The sequence below is a fragment of the Pristiophorus japonicus genome, chromosome 18 (assembly GCF_044704955.1).
Source record: "Pristiophorus japonicus isolate sPriJap1 chromosome 18, sPriJap1.hap1, whole genome shotgun sequence".
In the NCBI taxonomy this organism is placed as follows: Eukaryota; Metazoa; Chordata; class Chondrichthyes; family Pristiophoridae; genus Pristiophorus; species Pristiophorus japonicus.
In genome coordinates this window covers 83,652,562-83,676,307 of record NC_091994.1, presented here as the reverse complement: position 1 = coordinate 83,676,307, position 23,746 = coordinate 83,652,562, and the positions used below count along the sequence as shown (strand labels likewise).

The following is a 23,746-nucleotide window of genomic DNA, read 5'->3' as shown; positions in this document are numbered from 1 at the left end:
GTCAATTGAAAATTTCAAAATGGAGATTGATAGATTTTTGTTAGGCAAGGGTATTAAGGGATACAGAACCAAGGCAGGTAGGTTGAGTTAGTTACAGATCAGCCATGATCTAATTTAATGCCAGAATAGGCTTGAGGGGCTGAATGGCTTACTCCTGGTCCCATGTAGCTAACCCCACTCCTGCCTGTCATGACAGCCCCTAATAACCAAGAATAGAGTGCTCCATTAATAAAAGGAATCTGCCAAAAACTGACCAGATGAGGCAGACAGATTTCCACATCGTCCAGAGAATGTAGCCAGATCTGGGGGACTAGAGGATAAGATTCATTAGCATATTAACTTTATGAGAGCTTACTCCCCAAAGCTCAATAATTATAAAATTATTAACGTGAGGTTTGGGATGGATTCATTCTAAGTTCCAGTACAGCACACAAAAAGCCTACTAAAATATTCTAAATCAAATCATATTTAATCCAAAAGGTAATCCTGTGTTAGAATCAAATGCACAGAGGATCATTATCCATAAAAATATATTTTGTCAAATAATCTTTAAAGAAAAACAAATGTCATGTGTGAAGCCTAATTGGAATGAAACGGCTTAAGCTCATATTTGGAACTAGTTTGTTGTGGCTCATTAAGTTGTGCTGCGTTTCACAGCTCTATACACCGAATCATTGTTAACTGGCATCTTGGAACACTTTGTTCAAGTGAGTACTAGCAATAATGTAAACGTGGGGTCAGCGGCAAACAGGAGGGGTGAAATTGGACAAGGTAACTGAAGGTGCAGTTAGTTTTAAGGATGCTTTTGAAGATGGTGAGGGATTAATCAAATCAGATAATAACTTTTATTTATATCGCGCCTTTAACGTAGTAAAACATCCCAAGGCGCTTCACAACAGTGTTACAAGACAAAACAGATAAATTTGACACCGAGCCACAAAAGAAGAAATTAAGGCAGATGACCAAAAGCTTGTTTAAAGAGGTAGGTTTTAAGGAGCATCTTAAAGGAGGAAAGAAAAGTAGAGAGGTTTAGGGAGGGAGTTCCAGAAATTTCAGATTCCAGATAATGGGGTCAATTTTCCCTGGTCATTTGTGCCGTTTTTTTGGCGCGTGGCGTTTTTTTTGCCGTATTTATTTTTTTCAAAGCTTCCCTCTGCGATCTGCAGCAGCGTAACTGACTTAGTTACGATTTTTTTAGGCCAGTTTTGTTTTACATCATGTCTGCATCGGTTATTTCCAATTGTTCGCAGTTTGGCCAACATTTCTTTCTCTTAGGTCGGTGTATCTGGCCACTCCCAAAAAACCTTCTGGTGAGTTAAGGAAACCACCGCACATTCACAAATCTGCGCTGAAAGACGCCATTGTTTTTAAATCAAAGATTTTGGAGGGAGCCAAGAACATTGTCAAAATCAATAATAAAGTTCAACTATTTTTTTACCGGTCAACGTAGAAGTGTAAATTTGTTGGATTTCAGAAGTTCTCATTTTTTTAAAATCACTCACACGCCACCACCGAACATCTTGAAGCAGGGCTGGAGGGTCGTAGGTTTGGCCGGTAGAATTGGCCCCGCGCCCGGACACAGCAGCTCGGGGTTCGATTACAAAACAAGCCGTGGGGGAGGGGGGCGGGAGGAGAGAGAGAGCAAGGTGCCGATCGGAAGGCTTGGAGCTCGGGGAGGGAGAGAGAGAGATCACAAGACACCAATTAGTAAAGGGGCGGGGGGGAGGGAAAGAGAAGTCACATGACCTTTGGGTGTGGTCCATCCATTCAGACCTGGAGATACAGCTGCGAACCTGTGCTGCCTGCTTTCCTGCTGGTTTGAGCTTCTTTCAAAGGTTAAATTTAAGTATGGGGGCAATACTGACAATGCCATACCTTGTGCGAGCCTTCTGCATCATGGTGCTATATAGGAGACTATTGATTCGACTTCATCGCATCAAGAACATCAGAGCTCGTAGGGTGCTGGGCAGGAGGCCTTACCTACTTTCAAGTCAGGCGATTGTACCTGCACCTGAGTGATGCAGACTGTCAGAAGGCTGCGTTTCCGCAAAGAAGTTGTAAGTGAGATCTATGAGTTGGTCAAAGCAGACCTGCAACCTAGAAGCATCAGGAGGACTGCTTTGTCAGTTGCAGTGAAGGTTACAGCAGCACTTTCATTCTATGCCTCCAGATCATTTCAAGCTACAACTGGGGATGTATGCACCATCTCTCAACATGCAACACATTTCTCCATTCACCAGGTCACGGCTGCAATGTAAACACATAAGAATGACTTCATAATGTTCCCCATGACTGCCCAAGCAATCCATGACAGGGCTGTGGGCTTCTACAGGATTGCTGGCTTCCCAAAGGTACAGGGCTCCATTGATTGTACCCACATCACCTTGTGAGTGCCTTTGAAGGATTCCGAGATGTGCAGGAACAGAAAAGGCTTCCACTCCATTAGTGTGCATCTCGTGTGTGACGACATGCAACATATCATGTCTGTCGATGCAAGATACCCTGGCAGCACCCATGATGCGTTCATCCTACGCGACAGCGTTATATCTGCCATGTTTCAGCAACAGCAGCCAGAAGGGCAGAGCTGGCTACTGGGAGACAAAGGGTACAACCTCACCACCTGGCTCATGATGCCCCTACGCATAACCCGGACGGAAGCTGACCGGGAATACAACATGTCGCACATTGTGACGCGCAGCATAATAGAGAGGACCATTGGCATCTTGAAATAGCGCTACCGATACCTGGACCATTCCGGAGGCTACTTGCTGTACTCCCCTGAGATTGTCGGTCAGTTCACTGTTGTGTGCTGCATGCTGCATAACTTAGCCATCATGAGGCAGCAGCTGGTAGTGGAAGATCCACCTACGGTGAGAGTGGCTGATGATAATGATGTGGAAGATGCAGGTGACGAGCAGGAGGAGGAGGACGACAAGGATGAGGAAGCCATCCAAGTGCCCGAGGCCGGAGCTCGACGGCGGAGGAGGGCGGGCCATCGTGCCCCTTTAACAATTGCTCAAGCTTTGCACCAGCAGCTCATCCGTGAACACTTTACTGATGCCCGAGGGCTCAGCGACAACTATTCCACATGTTTACTGTTTGGAGCGGTTTCATAATGTTGTGTTGTGTTTATGGAACATGATTCAGTTTTAATATAAAATATATTTTATTCAAAAGTTTACAATGTACTTAACTTTAATAAAATTATTCTTGCATCAAACTTTATTTTAATACCACTCTTTAACATCACTTAAAACTTTAAATCACATAAATTTGTAAATTTACATAACTTACAAAAAACTTTTAATTTGAGAACAGTTACAGCAGTAATAACAACAACAACAGCAGCAGCAAAGAAAGGCTGCACCCATCTCTCATCCCCCTTATTCTAAGACCACCCGCTGCGCTTAGTCTTGGACACTCCACCAGCCCTGCCCACAGGCGGTGGCGCAGTGTTTCTGGGCTTGATACCAAGCTTATTCTTTCTAACATCTTGGGCACTGCGCACCTCTTGAGGGTGGGGGGCGTTGGCATCAGGCGGCAAGTTGGAGGGCCTGGTTTTGAGCTCTTCAGAGGCTGGTGTGGGGATTGGAGTGGGAGTGACAGTTGATTCGGTCAGTGGGCGCGGGGTCTGGGCGTGTTCCCTTATTGTAGCAGCTAACTCCAACATGCCGTCCCTTATGCGCCCTGACAGTGTCTCAACGACCTGCAACATTCCCTCCTTCATTGTCAGTGATGTGGCATGAATAGGCTCACACAGCGCAGGCCAGGCAGCAGGCTGATTTGAAGGACCATGATGAATTTGCAGGATTTACCCTCTGCTTCGAGTGCAGGCCCAGCTAGTGCAGTGGTGGTTGCTTTTTTTGAGGCAGGACCCAACAAAGCAGCGACCCTCTCGTCCAAGTGTGTCAGTGGGTGCAGATTTGCTGGGCCTCCTCCTGTTGAGTTCTTTCCCTTTCATTATGTGCCACCTTCCTCTGCAAAGATGAAAATGCAACTTTTTAGAGAGGGTGTCTTTCTGCTGAGTGGGTCATACAGCTGGCCACATTTACAATTGCAATTCCATTGAAAAATGAAAATATTACTTACACTAACTACTTGATCAAGGTCCTGCCACTTTTTTACACTGGCCTCCAGACCTCGTGGTGGTCACCATTGCACAATAATCTTCTGCAACTTGGTTCCAGTGTTTCTTCATTTCTGTGGGTGGAACTTTTATGTGGCCTCTGCTGGTGTCCAGCTCCTGCCATCTGTTTTCAGTCACAGTAACTGGTGCCTCCACTTCATCCTGTAAGAAATTCTTGGTCTTTGCACTGCATTGCATCTTGTATTGCTCCAGCTGCAATTTCCCCAATGCTCTCACATAGCACTCCTTCTCACACACCCAACTGGTTCTTTAAAAATGGGCGATTGCCAAATCCGAGCTGTACCGAGCATGAGCGTCCATTAGAACGATGTCAACATGCACAGAGGGTGCGGCATCATTTTTTGGTGCACCCCCCAAGGCGACTGGACACGCTGCATGGTGCCAAATTCGAATTATACATCGGAGGAACTTTGGCAAAATATTTCTAGCACATTTCTGGCCTAGAACAATAGACATAACTCTGGCAATATGCCAGAAAATGGACTTTGGCAAAATTGAGTCCAATTTGTTGTGGCTTGTTAGGTTATGAGAACACTAAAGGCACTCAAAAACTAATAAACCACAATAGATGCTTGGCAAAATCAAGTTTAAACAGATTCATTCCAATTAGATTTAAGACGGAACATTTGTTTGAGTGTGGTAAACATGGGTAGCTTGGGCCCAATCAGGAAGTGTGAAATGTCTTGGATTGTTTTGCTATGTTTAAGACTCTATATGTTGGTAATCCTCATTTAAAGTTGGAAGATTTTGATTTGGGGTGATAGTTCCAGAGTGTGGAAGACTTGCATTTATATACAGCCTTTTACAGCCTCAGGGTGTCCCAAAGTGCTTTACAGCCAGGGAAGTATGGTGGCTGTGGTGGTAACGTAGGAACCATGGAATTTGCACACAGCAAGGTCCCACAAACAGTAATGTGATAATGACCAGATAATATATTTTTGGGTGAGTGTAAACAAGATGGCTGACAGGGCGGTTGATTGGGATGGGACGGGGGAAAGAACACACAGTCAGCGTTGGAAGCAATATTCCCCCTAATTTTAAATGTGGGTGCAATGGTCCTTTTAACGGGCTTTGCGGCCCATTCGTAGCTTTGCGTATGCTGAAGCTGGTAGAAGCTGGTCCTGGGCCGCGTGGGACTGGCAGACAGCTGTGTGGACACACAGTTTACAGGGAACGTTGGTTGGAACGCTAACTAACTTTGAAATAAGTCAGAAAAACCTGTATCTCAAACAATTGGTTCCTCCTGGGGGGCGGGTGGCAGGGGGAGGGAAGAGAGCACAACAACACATTTATAAACACTAAATGGAGGTTCCAACGATGCAAAACAGCAAGTAAGCAAATCTTGAATTGCTTTGATTCTTTCATAAGATATGAAAAGGAATTTTCTACCATTGAATAACCATCAATAAGAATATGACAAGCAGTGATGGCTACTGTATAGACTGATAGAACTAGGTTTAACTTGTTTAGAGAGGCAGTGTTGCAAGCAATCAAGAGTTTACGGAAGTCATAGATAGAGTGATTTAAATGTTTATCCAGATGGCAAAAATATTTTCATTTTCTCAGAAGTCTTTCTAGACTCCATCATAGTATCTGCAACTGATAGAGGAACGCTAAATGAATTTAGCTTTCCTCTATCAAGCACCGAGCTGAAGCTCACTGGTTCGGAAGCATTCAGCCGTTCAAAAGATTTAATTCAATCAGCAGCCTGACAGGAGACCCTACTCTCAATTTAGTCTGTCTGAAAACCTCTCTCTGAATATTGTCTTGTGTTGGACCATTCTCAATCTCTCCTTACCTTCAATGAGCTCCTTTAAAACTCACTTCCTTAACATCACCATCTTTGGTCACCTTCCTTAACTGTTCCCAAGCTCCTGGTCAGTGACTGACCTCCCTTTCTGAAGCACCTTGGCCATTTTCACTGTGCTAATTGTTGTTGTGTATACAGAGCACCTTTTCCTCAAGATGTTTCCAAGTTCTCGCTATGCCTGCAAATGGTATGTAGGGAAGAACTTGTGCTTCCAAGAGAGGGATAGACTATCCAGGACTGTCTCTAGCTTTGGATCCTCATCCAGCCTCTACCACTTCCACTCATAGTAGGGTCATCAGGAGATGCAAAAAAGGCCCAGAATCAACGGCCTATCTTATTTTCCCTCTTCGGGACAGGGCTAGGGAGGGAGAGTGCCTCAGTTTTACTTAGTATTCCTACCCCTTCCGAATGTCATTCTGATTCCTTATATTTGAAGTTTCCAAATCCATTATTACTCAAAAAGAGACTTGCATTTATATAGCGCCTTTCATAACCATCAGGCGTACCAAAGCACTTTACAGCCAATGAAGAACTTTTGGCATGCAGTCACTGTTGTAATGTGGGAATATGCGAAACAAGCAGCACTGAAGCACCAACCCATTCCAAGTGGCACCAGCGTGCATGGACTGCTGAAATATCAAGTTAATGACCAGTTACTAATGTTAATCCAACTCTCGCACATGGCTCATCACATTCGGATACATTCAGCACCCCCTTTGGTTCAAACTGTGAGCCACACTAGAAGGGAGGACTCGTACTATGATGCTGTAGCCCAATCTTCAGCTGAAATCCATTGAGAGTAGCCCTCCACTGGGACTCGTGGGTGCACAGAATTTACTCCATTTAACTCCTCCTAGCCAGTTCTTCATAAGCACACTTTCTTAAAAAGTTACAAAACTTGTTTCTAAATTTGCAACTTTTGAAAAATAGGCAATGACTCACTGCAACACGCCAAATAATGAGTGGGTGTGATTACAGAAACATCTTTAAGGAGTTCAGATGTTCTCAAACTGTGACACTGAAGCACAAGTGATTTATCGTCTGGATGCTATGATGAGATTAATTACATTATCACTCAGATGTAACTACTTTTATTATATTAAAATAACTTTTAGATCGTAAAATCCTAGTCTGTTCTGGTGTTGCTACGTAGTTTGCAGTTTGCTCCGCCCTCTGAAGGTGCTAACTTATGGTGGGGTAGGGTTCCATGGGTATTGGCCACCCTCCAGGATCTCACCCATGACAGTCTAGACGCCAACAAATTATTCAATGGCGGAGGACATCATTGCTGAACCCCATTCATTTTTCTCCTGACACATACCCACAATTGGGTAACAATGGGAAGCAGGGGGGTGTACTGCAGCTGCTAATACTGGCGCCCATCAGGCCAGTGGCCCAATCAAACTTAGTTTTAGAAGCATGATCACAAAGGAACAATGAGTCCAGAACAAGGGGGCATAACCTTAAAATTGGGCTAGGCCGTTCAAGGGTGATGTCAGGAAACGCTTCTTCATGCAAAGGGCAGTGGAAATCTGGAGCTCCCTCCGCCAAAAAAAAAAAGTTGTCGAGGCTAGAGGTCAATTGAAAATTTCAAACCCGAGACTGATAGATTGTCAGGCAAGAGTATTAAGGTTTATGGAGATGGAGTTAACACACAGATCAGCCATCAGCTAGTTGTACAGCAGAACAGGTTCGAAGAGCTGAATGGCCTACGCCTGTTCCTATGCGATCATGCATCAAAAACAATTTAACTAAATCTTTTAAACCAAAATGGCTGATTATTAGCATTTGCTTCCCGAGGCTGAAGCTACAGAGGGCCACCAGCACTGCTCCAGCTGAGATGAACTCACTTCAAGACCAGTGATTGAGCGTGGAACTTTCTTGCTCTATACTATAATAGTAGGCGGTGCATTTTACAACTGAGCCATTGGTTGGAAACCTGATGGCAGGTATTTTTGGTTGATTGCTTTGTGTTGATAGTAATAGCCAGGGTGCTTCCTTCAGTTGAGGTACAAGGAAATTTCGGACACGATTACTGGAATTTAGCTTGCAGGAATCACAGAGAACTAGCGTGGCTCTATAAACTGTAGGGTAAATTGTGCAAAGCAAGACTCCCATAGCAGAGCATTGCTCACGCAGAAAGCAAACCTGAACATCAGATGTGAAGGTCAAGTCTGTCTGATTAACACAGTACTCCCACATTTCCAGTCATTGTACCAGTGGGATGAGGAAGGCACATTTAGCAATGCTGGCATCAGTATCCAAAAATCAAACTGCACCAATATAAACATGTAGTTTTCTTGATATTGGGCTAAAGGAGGCTCTCAAAGTAAGCATACAGTTAGAAAAGGAGTCAATCGTTTCATTGACAATATACAGGTAATCCCTCTGAGCGCTGAACACAATAGGATGATGCACTGTGGTGCTGGTGTCACAGAAGAATGGACAGAATAGTCAGCAGCCACCTCCCCCACAAACAGTGGTAAAAATCCCATTGCAGGGAAAAAAATAGAAATCAAATATATTTGGTCACCATAAACGAATACCCTTACAGAGGTAGGTATTGTGCAGGGCCAAAAGTCGATTGTTGCCCCAGGCAACCAAAAAAGTACAGCTAAGCAACTGAATCCCAGATATTAGAGATCACACCTGTTAGCCCATAATTTTCTTTTAAGTTTATGTGAAAGTAGTTATCCTGTGGTGATCTGAGGGTGTTCATACCAAGATTATAGGTACAGATCCACAGTATTGTGCAATGAGCTGGAAAGAATGGATTAAATGAGGGGAGGGTGGAGTTGGCCTCAGAGTTCCAGGATTCTAGCTTGCCCACCTCAGCAGAGAGTTAAAAGCCTATGCGTTCATTTAAAAAACTCAATGATCAGTTGAGGCTAACTCGGAGTGGAGTTTAAGAGTACTCGAACAGGGATCTGCTTTTCTTTCACTCTATGTGATAAGGGCAGCAGGCGCATGGGAATACCGTCACCTGCAAGTCCCCCTCCAAGTTACACACCATCCTGACTTGGAAATATGTCACCATTCCTTCACGGTCACTGGGTCAAAATCCTGGAACTCCCTCCCCAACAGCACTGTGGGAGCACTTTCACTACACAGACTGCAGCGGTTCAAGAAGGTGGCTCACCTCCACCTTCTCGAGGGCAATTAGGGATGTGCAATAAATGCTGGCCTTGCCAGTGACGCCCACATCCCAGAAAATAATTTTTTTAAAGTCTGTGATTCTGGCCTATATGGCATTGCACATATAATATATTTGGATCCCCACAAGCGAGTGGTTCTGTAATCACTTGTAGATTGTCAGGGATAAAGAGCTGAACTCCAATGAAGTATAAACTGGATTTGGCTCAGTAATGCTTGCGAATCCCAGCCGCGTGTGCACTTAACAGCTCAAAACAAGTAATCAACAAACACACGCGTTGCAATACTCCGGTTAGCTTTTTTGGCCTTCATGTTTATCAAAATGGCCAACATCATTTAAGTTGATCTTATGGATATGTAGATCATTGCTACTGAAGAATGGTCAGAGAGGAGTTGTCAAAATACATTTCCTAATGCAAGCTGCTAGGATTATCCATCTTTGCTTGTTGCCTGAGGAGTACCAAAATATTCTTTGTCAAAAAAAATGCTTAACTACTCTATCCTTTAGCTATGAGGGAAGATTGGATAGGCTGGGGTTGTCTTTGGAACAGAGGAGGTCAAGTGGAGATTTAATTGAGGTGTATAAAATTTCGAGGAGTCTTGATAGAGTGGATAGGAAGGGCCTATTGCCTTAGCAGAGAGGTCAATAACCAGGGGGCATAGATTTAAAGTGATTGGTAGAAGGATTAGAGGGGAGTTGAGGAAAAATTATTTCACCCAGAGGGTGGTGGGGGTCTGGAACTCACTGCCTGAAAAGGGTGGTAGAGGCAGAAACCCTCACCACATTTAAAAAGTACTTGGATATGAAGTGCCGTAACTTACAAGGCTACAGACCAGGAGCTGGAAAGTGGGAGTAAGCTGGATGGCTCTTTTTCTGCTGGCATAAGACATGATGGTCTGAATGGCCTCCTCGTGTGCCATAAGCTTCTATGATTCTAAGCTTTGGATTTTAACTGGGCATCTAGAAATGGGGTTGATAAAACTTTCCTGATTTTAAGTGGAATTCATAATACCCTTGCAGTCCACCACTTCTTTCCCAGTCGCCCTCAGAGATGCTGATTGGAGGTGTATAGACAATCAGGTCTCCTGAATGCAGGGTATCACCAAGCTGGGATTCAGAATTACCCCCTCACTTGCTGGCCAGTGAGAGAAAATAGTAATGCTATTAGAAGGCATGGCTATAACCAGAGCAAATGAAAGGGCTCCATTAAAAGTACAGAACTGGTTGTTCCATGGAACTGGTGATCCTACTGGGTTTTGTTGCTTGGTCTCCACTTAGCACCTTTGACATCAGAAGTTGGTTGGAAAGTCACTGGCCCAGTGTGTTGCAGATTGGCTCTCGAGGAAGACTGCTCAGTATCGTGACCCTCGAGAAAAAGTTAGCGAGTAACACTAAACTACAATGACACCAGGCAAACCAGACACTCATTTTTCAACACACTGATGAGCAATTCACACAAGCACCACACTAATTTAAAAATTGAGTGTCACGAGCCCCTTGTCAAAAGCAATACTTTTGTTTAGTTACGTACTAATGGGCCAACATACTGCCCAAAGTGCTAGATTAACCAAGACTGCATTTTTCATCTTAATGACATCTTTATTGCATACTGGCAGTTACCTTGAGAGGCAAATTGTTAGAACTACAGCATAGCCTCATCCATTCCTATCTTAGTTACCATTGATGGCCAATGGTGAGTAACTTCAGGCACTGTAGAGCATTGAAGATCACCATCCGGGAGGGCGCTGAGCACCTCGAGTCTCATCGCCAAGAGCTTGCAGAAATCAAGCGCAGGCAGCGGAAAGAGCATGCGGCAAACCAGTCCCACTCACCCCTTCCCTCAACGACTATCTGTCCCACCTGTGACAGGGACTGTGGCTCTCGTATTGGACTGTTCAGCCACCTAAGGACTCATTCTAAGAGTAGAAGCAAATCTTCCTTGATTCCGAGGGATTGCCTATGATGATGATGACTTCTGTAGCCCTCGGAACAATATACCAATGTTGATAGTTGTACACGTGTCCCCAAAAAGGCTTTTGTGCTATTGACTGAAACAATCAACAGTGTGTCATAGGTTTATCTATTACCTGCTGAACAATGTTGATAAGGTCATTATTGTTAGGACCAGTAAAGACCAGTTGATCGACTCAATTGCTTTCATAGAATCAATTTACCGCATGGAAGGAGGCCATTTCGGCCCATCGTGTCCGCGCCGGCTGACCAAGAACTATCCAGCCTAATCCCACTGTCCAGCTCTTGGTCCGTAGCCCTGTAGGTTACGGCACTGCACATCCAAGTATTTTTTTAAATGTGGTGAGGCTGTGTGTCTCTACCACCCTTTCAGGCAGTGAGTTCCAGACCCACACCACCCTTTGGGTGAAGAAAGTTTCCCTCATATCTCCTCTAAACCTCCTCCCAATTACTTTAAAGCTATGCTCGCTGGTTGTTGACCCCTCTGCCAAGAGAAACAGGTCCTTCCTATCCACTCTATCCAGGCCCCTCATCATTTTATACACCTCAATTAGGTCTCTCCTCAGCCTCCTCTATTCCAAAGAAAACAGACCCAGCATCTCCAATCTTTCCTCATAGCCAAAATTCTCTAGTCCAGGCAACAGTCTTGTAAATCTCCTCTGCACCCTTTCCAGTGCAATCACATCTTTCCTGCAATATGGTGACCAGAACTGCACACAGTACTAACCAGTGCTTTAAACAATTCGAGCATAACGTCCATGCTCTTGTATTCCATGCATCGACTAATAAAGGCAAGTATTCCATATGCCTTCAACTTGAACTCAGAACAGGTTTATCAGTAGGCAATAGAAAAAAAAGGTCATACATCAAAAAATACTCTGGTTGGAACTTGGATACTCACCAAAAATAGACGAGAGTCTTCCTAGTCATTTACTTATACTGATTCCATTATTAGAATAAACAAACAAGAGTGCAATGGGGCTCAGGTTCTAAGTAGTAGACCTTTAATGATTCAACAGCTTAATTACCACAAGAATGGATTTGAGCAGTCCCATGGCAAGTGATTTGATTGATTGAGTGAGTTTTATTAAATTTTTGGAATTAGTATCCCATGGATACTGAAGTATGGTATTGGAGAGACGGGGGAGGAAATGAAATTACTACCTGCACGAGAGGGGCATGGAACAATACTGCTCCATGTTCTCTTGGTTGGTGAAGGGTGGGAGAAGAGAAAGAGGATATCCAATGGGGTGTGATCTGCAGAGTAGTGAAATATTGCCCTTGAATACTAGATTTGACCTTCCGCATGCAAGAAAGGCCTCTGATTTGGGGGATCTTAAATCCTGAGTAAATACCTATTGTTAAAGCTCTCAAATACAGTCAATATTTACATATTGTGGCAATATGTCAGTAGCAAAGAGCTGGCACAAACACAATGCGTAAAATGGCCTCCTGCTGTGCTGTAAACATTTGTAGTTACATGGTTCTAAAATCAGACTAAAGATTCCCAAATTATGGCGTCAATTATCATGCAAAAATCTTAGTCCATTGCCCTTCTTGGAGATCACAACCATTTCCAGCAATAAGGACAGGTATTTTACACCATAAATACAAATATTCTGATCAGATTCCAGTTCAAAGTCAGCACACAAGTATTTGACCACTATTGTCAAAATGTTGGAGTTAGAAATAAACTTAGTGTACAAAATTACCCTGATGTACATTTATGCCATTCATTAGGGGAGAGCGAGAGAGTCAGGAGATTTCTTCCTATTTGAAAAGACGACAGGAGGAGCCCTTGTTTTCATTCTTAAAACAGTTCTATTTCCGTGTCAGCTGAGTAGCCTTTCTGATTTTGTGAAGTTAAATCTAATGTGGGAGAACATTTGCATCACCCAGTGTTAGGATGTGGGTTGGAACTTGCAATTTTCTGACCCCGTGCATTCTCAGTCTCAGCTACGATGGCACAGGGGCATGCTAAATGGACTCCACGTACACACCAACAAAGAGTGAGAGAGAAAGGGAAGTGTCAGCTTCTAGCTGCTCATGTATTTCCCCAAACCAGCAGCGGAACAGCATTGGCGAAGGCTTGTGAAATGTTGTCTACCTTCTTGGCAAAGTTGGGAAATGGTAACATAACGGAAGGGTTTGTAACCTCACCAAGAATAGGGATATAAAAGTCACAATTCAACCTTGTTGGAAGATACAGTACATAGTGGATTATTTGCAATTAGAAAAAAAAAAGAGTGGATTAACATGAAGTTGGGTATTCTATAATTTGTACCCATGTGTCAAGGGAGACCAGGATCATCAGCACCAGTTTTTAAACTGCAACAAGAAGAATTAAATAGACACATAAATAGTTGAAATAGAATTGCTGAGTTATCAAGCTCACAAGTTGCATCCGACAAAGAACTTTATTTTCACAAAACCCACTGCTCCCCGTTATTTATTTTTCTGTAAGGCCAATGAAGCTTAAGAGGTCCTTCCACCAATGCCATTTGTAAGCCAGCCATTTAGAATGCAATGGTGGCAGGGGACAATTGGCTTCTGAACCCCTGAGCTGGGAAGGGGTGGTGGGGGGGTTGGGATGTGAAAGAGAAAATATACATAACAACCAGGGTTCCCACTCCCGATTGCTATCCAGTGATTTCTGCTGGAAAGTGCACGTGTGTGGATACCAGATAGGGTTCATCTTAGGTGCCCTTCACAGTCAAATAACCTAAAGACAGTCAATGTCTAGGTTCCCGCAAGAAGAGTGGCTGCATTGGCACAGTATCAAAGGGCTACCAGCACCCATAGAATTATACCCCAGCATGAGTCAGCACCTTCTGGGGCCGGGGGGGGGGGGGGTGGGGGGGAGGAAAGAGGTGATGGGAAAAGAGGTGTGAAAATTAGGAGAAAAATTATGACCTGTGAATGACTTCAACATTCCTACCTCCTCAAAGTAGCAGAGGAGAAGGAATAAGGAAGGAGGGAGAGAGAAAAAGTAAACCGATGGCACAACATACCCTTTCCTCCCCCTTTCTGTGCACTGCACCATTCACCAACCCCTAGAAATGTAGGGCAAAAAAAAAAAAAGAGTAATGGCTAGGAGTCCTCCTTAAAAGGGAGTGCCATATACGAATGGAGTCATCAACCCCTAATAAAGTTATAGACTGCTTCGAAATCGTCATGCTAAACACCTCAGGGACGCACAGCTTCCGGACAATCGGGCATGTATTCCGGTTGTTAAAGTGGAATTTCTCTTTTAAAACCCTTAGCGTTGCAGGCAATTGAACGGAGTGTACTTCTGGTAGACATATTCTACAAACAGGTATCTGTACAAAGTCTACAGGGTCAGTGGAATCTGCCAAATCAGCAATGTGTTTTCGCTACTGCTGTGTACTGTCGGCTTGAAGTCTCTGTTAAAGTTCTGGTAGCCCCTGCCTCCGGAAGCAATGGCGACTGAGCTGACCACCTCCTTTCTGACAACCTCTCGGGCTGAAGACCTGCTTCGAACCCACACGTCCGGGTCGTCTACTATCTCGTAGATGGAGCCATCCTCGATGCTGTGCTCCAGGGAGCTCCCGTTGGCCTGAGGATCGCCGCCGTGCGCCGACAGTAACTGGCCGGGCAGGTGGGAGGTGGAGCGCAGGTTGTAACGCAGCAAGATCCCTTGCTTCTTGTCCAGGTGGCCATGCTGATCCTGAAGGGATTCCTGGGAAGAGGAGTATGCTTTGCCATCCACCTCCTGGCATTCAGGCATGTCCTCCGTGGATTCGCTTTTCAGTAATTCCAAGTCCAGAGAGCCGATGGTGGGGATCAGAAACTCCACAGGTCCACAGTGCGCATTTAGCGAGATCATTCCCTTTCCTACACAGAAGATGAAATAGAACTCATTACTGACTGGGAACACGACTAAAAACACAATGTCGAATTGCCCCAATTGCATTGCTCCCAATGTCACCATGATATGAATTTAACTTGAACTACTTAACTGGAGTGCTACCCGAAGGAGGGAGGTCAGTTCAGGCGATGATGCAAAAAGGTGGATTTTTTTTTTTTAAAAAGAAAAAACACCATCAACATCAAGCGGTTAGCTACAGCAAGGGTTCGATGCAGAGTCACACTTCTTCTACAGTACCTCATCAAGCACTCCCAAGTATAATACAGCCTAGTTGCAGTTTCCTTCCCACTATTCTAACTAGCTCTTCCAGTCAGTTATAAAACTGATTACAGGACAGTTAATCTCCTCCACACTGCTCAACATGCTTTAAGTCCTAACTGAAAACAACATCCTTTTGGTAGGCCTACAAGATGTTTCCATTCTTTTAGTTTGTCTAAATGTCTGTGCCAATTAGTAATAAATTATGTGCAATATTCAGTCCACACTCACATGTTCGATTGCACTCCTTCATTTACTGTCATGCTATACCACAAGGTTTTCTCTCCTATCTATTTGATGTTGAATAACCATGTCATCCCCTCTTTATTCTCTCTCGAATTCCAACAAGACTCATCTTGTGAAAGAAGCTACAAAATTGTGATTAAACAGAGAAAAATCTTTACCTGTTACTTTTGGAATTCCTTCGAGTTTTGGTACTGGTAGAGTAACCAATATTCCTTGGTTGGTCCCGACCCAGAGCATCCCTTGACAAACCAGCAAACATGTCACCAAAATGTTCCTTTGGCCTAATGAGGGAGGAGAAAGGGGTAAATAAATATCAATGTCAGATGATCTTAAAGCACAAGGAAGGTCTAGGAATAATTATTTGTTTGTTCTTTATATTTAAATAGATGTTATTGAACAAAGTACTCCCTCTAGACTCTCACTTTATCTAATCACTAATTCTACAATTAGTAATAGAACTTAGTAATAGAATAGTGACTGGGAGGCTGTTAAATCAGATTACCTCAGGCTCCATCAAACCATGAGTTTGGTTTTATACAGTCAGCTGTGACAGAGCCTGTCCAGCCATTTACACAAACCTGGCCCTTTTCCTTTTCCCATTCGGTCTATATAAGAACATAAGAAATAGGGGCAGGAATAGGCCATACGACCCCTCGAGCCTGCTCCACCTTTTAATACGATCATGGCTGATCTGATCATGGACTCTGGTCCACTTCCCTGCCCGCTCCCCATAACCCCTTATTGGTTAAGAAACTGTCTATTTCTGTCTTAAATTTATTCAATATCCCAGCTTCCACAGCTCTCTGAGGCAGCGAATTCCACAGATTTACAACCCTCAGAGAAGAAATTCCTCCTCATCTCAGTTTTAAATGGGTGGCCCCTTATTCTAAGATTATGCCCCCTAGTTCTAGTCTCCCCTATCAGTGGAAACATCCTCTCTGCATCCACATGTCAAGCCCCCTCATAATCTTATACGTTTTGATAAGATCACCTCTCATTTTTCTGAATTCCAATGAGTAGAGGCCCAACCTACTCAACCTTTCCTCATAACTCAACCCCCTCATCTCCAGAATCAACCTAGTGAACCTTCTCTGAACTGCATCCAAAGCAAGTATATCCTTTCTTAAATATGGGAACCAAAACTGTAGATAGTATTCTAGGTGTGGCCTCACCGATACCCTGTATAACTGTAGCAAGACTTCCCTGCTTTTATACTCCATCCTCTTTGCAATAAAGGCCAAGATTCAATTGGCCTTCCTGATCACTTGTTGTACCTGCTTACTAACATTTTGTGTTTCCTGCACCAGGACCCCTAGGTCCCCCAGGTCCTGCTGTACTGCAGCACTTTGCAATTTTTCTCCATTTAAATAATAACTTGATCTTTGATTTTTTCTGCCAAAGTGCATAACCTCACACTTTCCAACATTATACTCCATCTGCCAAATTTTTGCCCACTCACTTAGCCTGCCTATGTCCTTTTGCAGGTTTTTTGTGTCCTCCTCATACATTGCTTTTCCTCCCATCTTTGTATCGTCAGCAAACTTGGCTACGTTACACTCGGTCCCTTCATCCAAGTCATTAATATAGATTGTAAATAGTTGGGGTCCCAGCACTGATCTCTGCGGCACCCCACTAGTTACTGATTGCCAACCCGAGAATGAACCATTTATCCCGACTCTGTTTTCTGTTAGTTAGCCAATCCTCTATCCATGTTAATATATTACCCCTAACCCAGTGAACTTTTATCTTGTGCAGTAACCCTTTATGTGGCCATCACCATTGGCAATTTCTCTTAACAGCCACTAACTACAGACATTAAAAGCCAGCAGAGACATGGTGATTAATTAGTGGCAGTAAGTGTATAGCAAAGTGCGAGAAATGCAGAATGTTGCAGATATCAGGTGTGCTCACCAGATTGTAGTCCGGAGACTAAGGTTGCTTTCCCATTGGACAATCCATCAGTCTCTACATTTCCAAATAACAGTTACAACATTTAACCTTTCCAGTATCACATGTGCTTACTTACCTAGGTACGGCAGGGCACTGGAGCCTGCAGATTAACTATTTGTCAACAGAGCCCTGCCATGTTTGATGAGCAAAGACTGATCTGTGTAGATATACAGTCAGGTTAATTATTACTTCTGGGCTTTTGATTGGCTGAAAAACTGGCTTTTAAAGCCAGTCTCTATAGAATCAAAGACTAGTAAGAAAGAAAGACTTGGATTTATATAGCGCCTTTCACGACCACCGGACATCTCAAAGCGATTTACAGCCAATTAAGTATTTTTGTTGTGTAGTCACTGTTGTAATGTGGGAAACGCAGCAGCCAATTTGCACACAAGCAAGCTCCCACAAACAACAATGTGATAATGATCATATAATCTGTTTTTTCGTTATGTTGATTGAGGGATTAAATATTGGCCAGGACACCGGGGATAACTGCCCTGCTCTTCTTCCTAATAGTGCCATGGGATCTTTTACGTCCACCTGAGAGTGTAGACGGGGCCTCGGTTTAACGTCTCATCCGAAAGATGGCACCTTAGAAAGTGTAGTGCTCCCTCAGCACTGCACTGGAGTGTCAGCATTGTGCTCAAGTCCCTGAAGTGAGACTTGAACCCACAACCTTCTGACTCAGAGGCGAGAGTGCTACCCACTGAGCCACAGCTGACACTGTGCAGCACAGGAGACGGCCATTCGGTCCATCGAGAGCGTGCTGGCTCTTTTAAAGAGCAAGCCAGTTAGTTGCACTCCTCTGCTCTTTCCTCATATCCCAGCAATTTTTTCACCTTCAAGTATTTATCCAATTCCCTTCTGAAAGCTACTATTGAATCTGTATCCACCGCCCCATGAGGCAGTGCCTTCCAAATCCTAACCACTTATCGCGGACATTTTTTTTCCTCCCGTCACCTTTGGTTCTTTTACCAATCACATTAAATCTGTGCCCTCTGGTTATCGACCCTTCAGCCTTTGGAAACAGTTTCCCATTATTTACTCTATCTAAATCCTTCAAGATTTTAAACACCTCTATCAAATCTCCTCTTAGCCTTCTCTGCTCCAAGGAGTACAATCCCAGTTTCTCCAGTCTTTCCACGTAACACACACAAAAAATCCTACTAAAATGTTTAGGTTTATATAAACATAATCCACTTGAATTTTCGCCATACCCCACTCAAGATACTCTTATAATCCCACTTTGTCACCACCCCCATCGCCCCCCCCACTCCCCCAGGGCACTCCTAGATTCCACCCCCCCCCCCCACCAAACACTCCTACAGTCCCACTCCCCCCTCAGATACATAGTCCCACAATTCTCCACCTCAGATACTCCTACATTTCCCCCCCCCCACTCGACACTCCTACAATCCCACTCTTCCCCCACCCCACCTCCCCAGATGCTCCTATAGTCCCAAGCCTCCTCCCCCCAAACACTCCAGCAGTCCCACTCCACTCAGATATTCCTAGTGTCTCACTCCACCCCCCCCCCCCAACACCTCAGATATTCCTACAGTCTCTCACTTTCTCCACACAGCCCCCCCACAACCCCCCGCACTCCCCCCCCACATGCCTACAGTCCTACTCCACACCCCCCCCTCAGACACTCGTAGTCGCACTCCACACCCAGCTCATCCATAATGATCGTGTGATCTGGTATAGCGAACAATCTCTCCTGTTCTGGATGCTAATTTTCACATGCTGCAGCAGTGGCTGTAAAAGCAATTCTTACACTAAAATAAAATGTTATCACAGTGGGGCAGAAAAAAAAGTGAGGGACATTAAAATGAAATGCTACTTAAAGTCAAACATTCAGATGACTAGACTGTAAATATTTCCAGTTTTGCGAGACGATTACTGCAACATAAACTGGACACGTTCACTAGTATTTATAATACTGCCTGGGGCCCACTTACAGCCCATCTCCCCTCACTTAGAGCCTTATTTGCATCTGTGGGATGTTGCCAGAGATGATATTCAGCTCTGTTGCTGCTTCTTCTCTTGCTGACTATCGAGACAAGGCAAGAGAATTAGGAAATAAGAGCTATCCCAGCAACTATTAAGGAAGGGAAAGGGCCCCATTAAAACAAAGAGCTCTGTATTCCTTTCCAGGGAAGAGGGACGAGTGGTTGCAGTATGCCAATTGACATACAAGGTGTCAGCCTTGGCTCAGTTGGTAGTTCTCTCGAATGAGCCAGAAAGCTGTGGTTTCAAGTTCCACTCCAGAGGCTTGAGCACAAAATCTAGGCTGACTCTGGTACAGTGCTGAGGGAGTGCTGCACTGTCTTTCGGATGACACGTTAAACCGAAGCTGTGTCTATCCTCTGAGGTGGATGTAGAAGAACCTAAGAAGAAGAGCAGGGGAGTTCTCCCCAGTGACCCTACCAATACTTATCCTTCAACCAACATCACTAAACAAACAGGTTATGTGGTCATCATCATATTGTTGCTTGTCAGAACTTGCTGTCCGCAAATTAGCTGCCATGCTTCCTACATTACAACACTTGAAACTACTTAATTGGTGGGAAGGTGATGGGACATCTTGATGTCGTGAAAGGTGTTATATAATGCAAGTCTTTCATTCTTTCTATAACTGAAGTTAGTTGAAGGCCGGGGAGCGGAAGGAGCAGTGTGGCGGTGTACCACTCCAGGGAGCAGCACGTGCTGCAGCAGGAGAGCAACGGCAGCGAAGAGGGCGACTGGATTGGACGTCACCAAGATCCAGGTCGCTGATTGGAGCGTGGGCAGGTACAGCAGGAGCGGCGAGGTCGGGGCGAAGGAGCGGCGAGAGATTGTAGAGGGACGTGATCGGGGCCCAGGAGAGGCGCGAGTTCGGGGCCCAGAAGAGGCGAGGGCCCAGGGGCAGCACGGGCCAGCCCACACTGCTATGTGTGTGCGCAGAGCTGGTCTCCAGTCGTCTTGGATAATCCTTGCCACTGGACCAAGACCTAGCTCTGTCAAGCCCGTGCGGCGGCTGGTGTGCAACGGCCACCCCACGTTAAAAAAATCCACGCACAGGCATCTTCCACTCTTCAAGATTTAATTCGGGACCTGGAATATTAGGTCCTTCATTGAAACACCTGTGAACTTTTTGGCGTGGAAGCAAGTCATCCTCGATTCGAGGGACTGCCTATGGTGATGATTTGAAGTTAGGATGGGATCCTGGACTCGAACTTCATCATAACTTGGTGTATGTTGGTACTATTCTTCAAATGAGAGGCCGGCATTGCAGCCTTTGACGTGAATAAAACATTAGCCAAATTACAACAACCAAATCGCAGGTATTGTGCGCAGTGTGGAACATCTTACCCGGAGTGAAGAGCGTGCTGCGTGGAACGACATTGATTTCCTGCAGATGTTCCAGAGTCTCTGTGTGAAATAATCGAATGGAGGACCCTGCAGAGAACGCCATCCACACCCCACCGCCAGCTTTCATCATGTGGGTCACGTTCATCCCTTCATCAGGGTGTGCATCAAAACACTGCCAGATACCGGGGAGGGAAAGGTCAGTTTATTAATTAAAGAAACTCCATGACTTTCCTTTCAAAGCAGCGCCAAGCCAGATCATTTTAATTTTTGGGGGAAACTGAAAATGAGAGAGGACTCCCTACTGTTATTAGATACAACATTTCTGCTGAATTTTTCTATCCAAGACTGAGCAAATTAGAAATGGAACAGCTTCCTATTTCAGGCACACCAGTCGCAACTGTGACCTTGGTGGGAGGAGAGTTAAATTCTCCCATGGGAATCACCCACTGACGTCCTGCACCAATCACGCAGGCTTCGATTTTAACCTGCTCTTGAGGCGAGATGGTCAAGTACCGGGGTCAATCTCTAACTAACGATGATGTAATCGAGGCTCGGCTGCCCTTTTAACCATGGGCCTGAACACGGAAGCTGTTGTGGTTTTTCCCATCAGGCTAGCCTAGTGGGCAGTAGAGTCGGGGACAGAAGAGGCTCAAAGAACTACGTTTTTAAAATTTTATTTTAAAACTTTTCTAGTGCAGCTAAGAGCTGGAGTGCTCCTGAGCACCACGGGGAAAGTTTAGGTCTCCATTTAGACCATTCCTTCGGTCCCTGGCGGCGGCTTGACATTTCCTTTCTGCCATTTCCCGCGGCTTTGGGCGGACAACTGACGGGGGCCACATAGATGAGGCCCAGCAGTTAAAATCTCTGCCTCACTGGGGGAGGTTAGGATGGTTAGTCGCCCTCCTTAGCTCCCCGCCCGCCCGATTTACAGCCAGAGTTAGAATTAGCGCTACGGTGTTATCAAGAACTCCTAGCTCAGATGCAACACAATTCGTTGCAGGAAAAAGCTTTTTGTACTCTCTCCGTCCCTTTGCCCACTAGGGATTGGTTTGGGGCAACCTGAACTGATTATGTGTAATATCCTCATAAATAGTGGAGAGAAATAAAGACTTTTACTCCATCAGGCTGGACTGGATTTAAACCCAACCAACAGACGCCACCCAGTCCCACCTGCAAAAACATTTCAACAGAAAGCAGATGAGCAGAGCAAGCCAATTGCCAAGGGCAGGAGGGCATAGTCCAAAAGGCAGACACACCAGAAGACAATGCTGCAAATGGTGACGGTGCCCCCATTAGCTTCCTCGAGACTGAACCAATTATAAAACTGGCACAAACACTCGATGCATCTCAGCAAGACAAAAAGTACAAACTCCCAAGTTCCTGACAGAGAAAAATGGAAAACTTTCCCAATCAATGTAAAGGCAGTTCATCCCAAAGCCTTCATTAATAAGTGCTGAGAGTGATTGAGTTAGCTCTGCTCTGCATTGGCAAACTGAGCTGATTAACATACTCAAGTGTTACCTTGTGATTTAATCTGGCCTCTCTCCTTTACTCCTATTCAATCACACATGTACCACAGTCCCATTTTTTTTTTTTAAAAAGGCAGATTGGCCATCGACAACAACATAAAACAGTAATGTGTGCATTTACTTCAGAAGAAACATGGACATTACTGTAATTGGGAGCGATGTTTCATGGACGCAGCTTTTATAACTTAAAAGAAAATCAATGAGAATAATTACTGAATGCCAAACAACCTCCATATAACAATGCAGGAGATCTCCCAAGTAGATCCATGGCAAATGCACAGGCCCAATGTATTATTGAGCTGTATACTTCATAAAGTCCCAGGCTAGATCCCCCGCATGTGCTGAGTTAGCTCCTCTTAGTCAGAGTACCCGAAAGAATGTTATAATTGGCCCCAGCAGGCTTGGGTTAGTAAACAATTCAGCCGCCATTCCTGCACCTTGTTGCTAACCAGCAGAGGCTGCTGGGAGATGCTTTGGGCACTGGCAGGATTCGGCTCGGCTGTGATGGTCTTCACAGTGGAATAGTCTTTGACACTCAGGTATGTAGGCTCACACATTAAGAATGGCCTCTTCAGAGCAGTGTGAGTAAACCAGTTCCTGTGGAACTCCAGTCTCTTCAGGAGAAAAGAGAAGAGATGCACACACACACATACACGTGGAATATTTAGAAATTACAGCACAGACTGTCAGAATCAGCTGAATTTAGTGAGATCCATTTTGTGCTTTAAAAAAAAATTATCTGAGGAGGAAGGAAAAGCACAGTCAGCCTTGCAAGCATAACTAATTCTTCTGGTTCACTGCTGACAGATGCTTTGGCAGATACAGTACATTCAGTCCCTCGCAAGAATAAGGAGCATATTCAAATAAACTAGCTGAGATCAAGATTTCTCTTTTTTTCCCCCCTCATTTCCTCAGTTGATCCAAAAAATATACACACAAGCAAATTGCTCTTCAAGTTGACCAATCTCACTGTGACACTGAGCAACCTCATTTTCAGCCCAAGAAGAAATCGGGCAAAAATCAAATGCTAATTTCAGATTTAAAAATTAATTCGATAAATCAGATCATTTTAGGTTTAAAATAATTTTGGAATATATAAATAAGAGCAGTATTCACAACGTATCATGTTAAGAGGAGTTGAGGTGCACTCGCTGTATTGTTGGGTGCCAGCCTTCGTGCAGCGGGTCGCACTCTCGCCTCTGAGTCAGAAGGTTGTGGGTCAAATCCCACTCCAGAGACGGGAGCACAAAATCTAGGCTGACACTCCAGTGCACTGTCGAAAATGCCGCCTCTCGGATGAGTCGTCAAACTGTGGCCCCGGCTGCCCTCTCGGGTGCACAAAAAGATCCCATGGCGCTATTCGAAGATGATCAGAGGAGTTGTCCTGGTGTCCTAGCCAATATTTATCCTCAACCAACACCTAAAACAAATGATTTGGTCA

At 44.6% G+C, this 23,746-nt stretch overlaps 1 protein-coding gene across 1 annotated transcript in view; it reads right to left on the bottom strand.

Annotated features, from left to right (window-relative positions):
* Window positions 1-12,060: 12,060 nt before the first annotated feature.
* The window catches only part of arhgef10lb (Rho guanine nucleotide exchange factor (GEF) 10-like b), a 224,859-nt gene continuing 213,173 nt past the window's right edge, over window positions 12,061-23,746 (bottom strand). The window contains exons 26-28 of the mRNA XM_070860199.1: window positions 20,777-20,948; window positions 15,634-15,756; window positions 12,061-14,937 (exon numbers count right to left, since the gene is read on the bottom strand). Of these exons, the coding sequence (XP_070716300.1) occupies window positions 14,414-14,937; window positions 15,634-15,756; window positions 20,777-20,948 (819 nt within the window). The 3' untranslated portion in view covers window positions 12,061-14,413. The remainder of the gene's footprint in view (window positions 14,938-15,633; window positions 15,757-20,776; window positions 20,949-23,746) is intronic.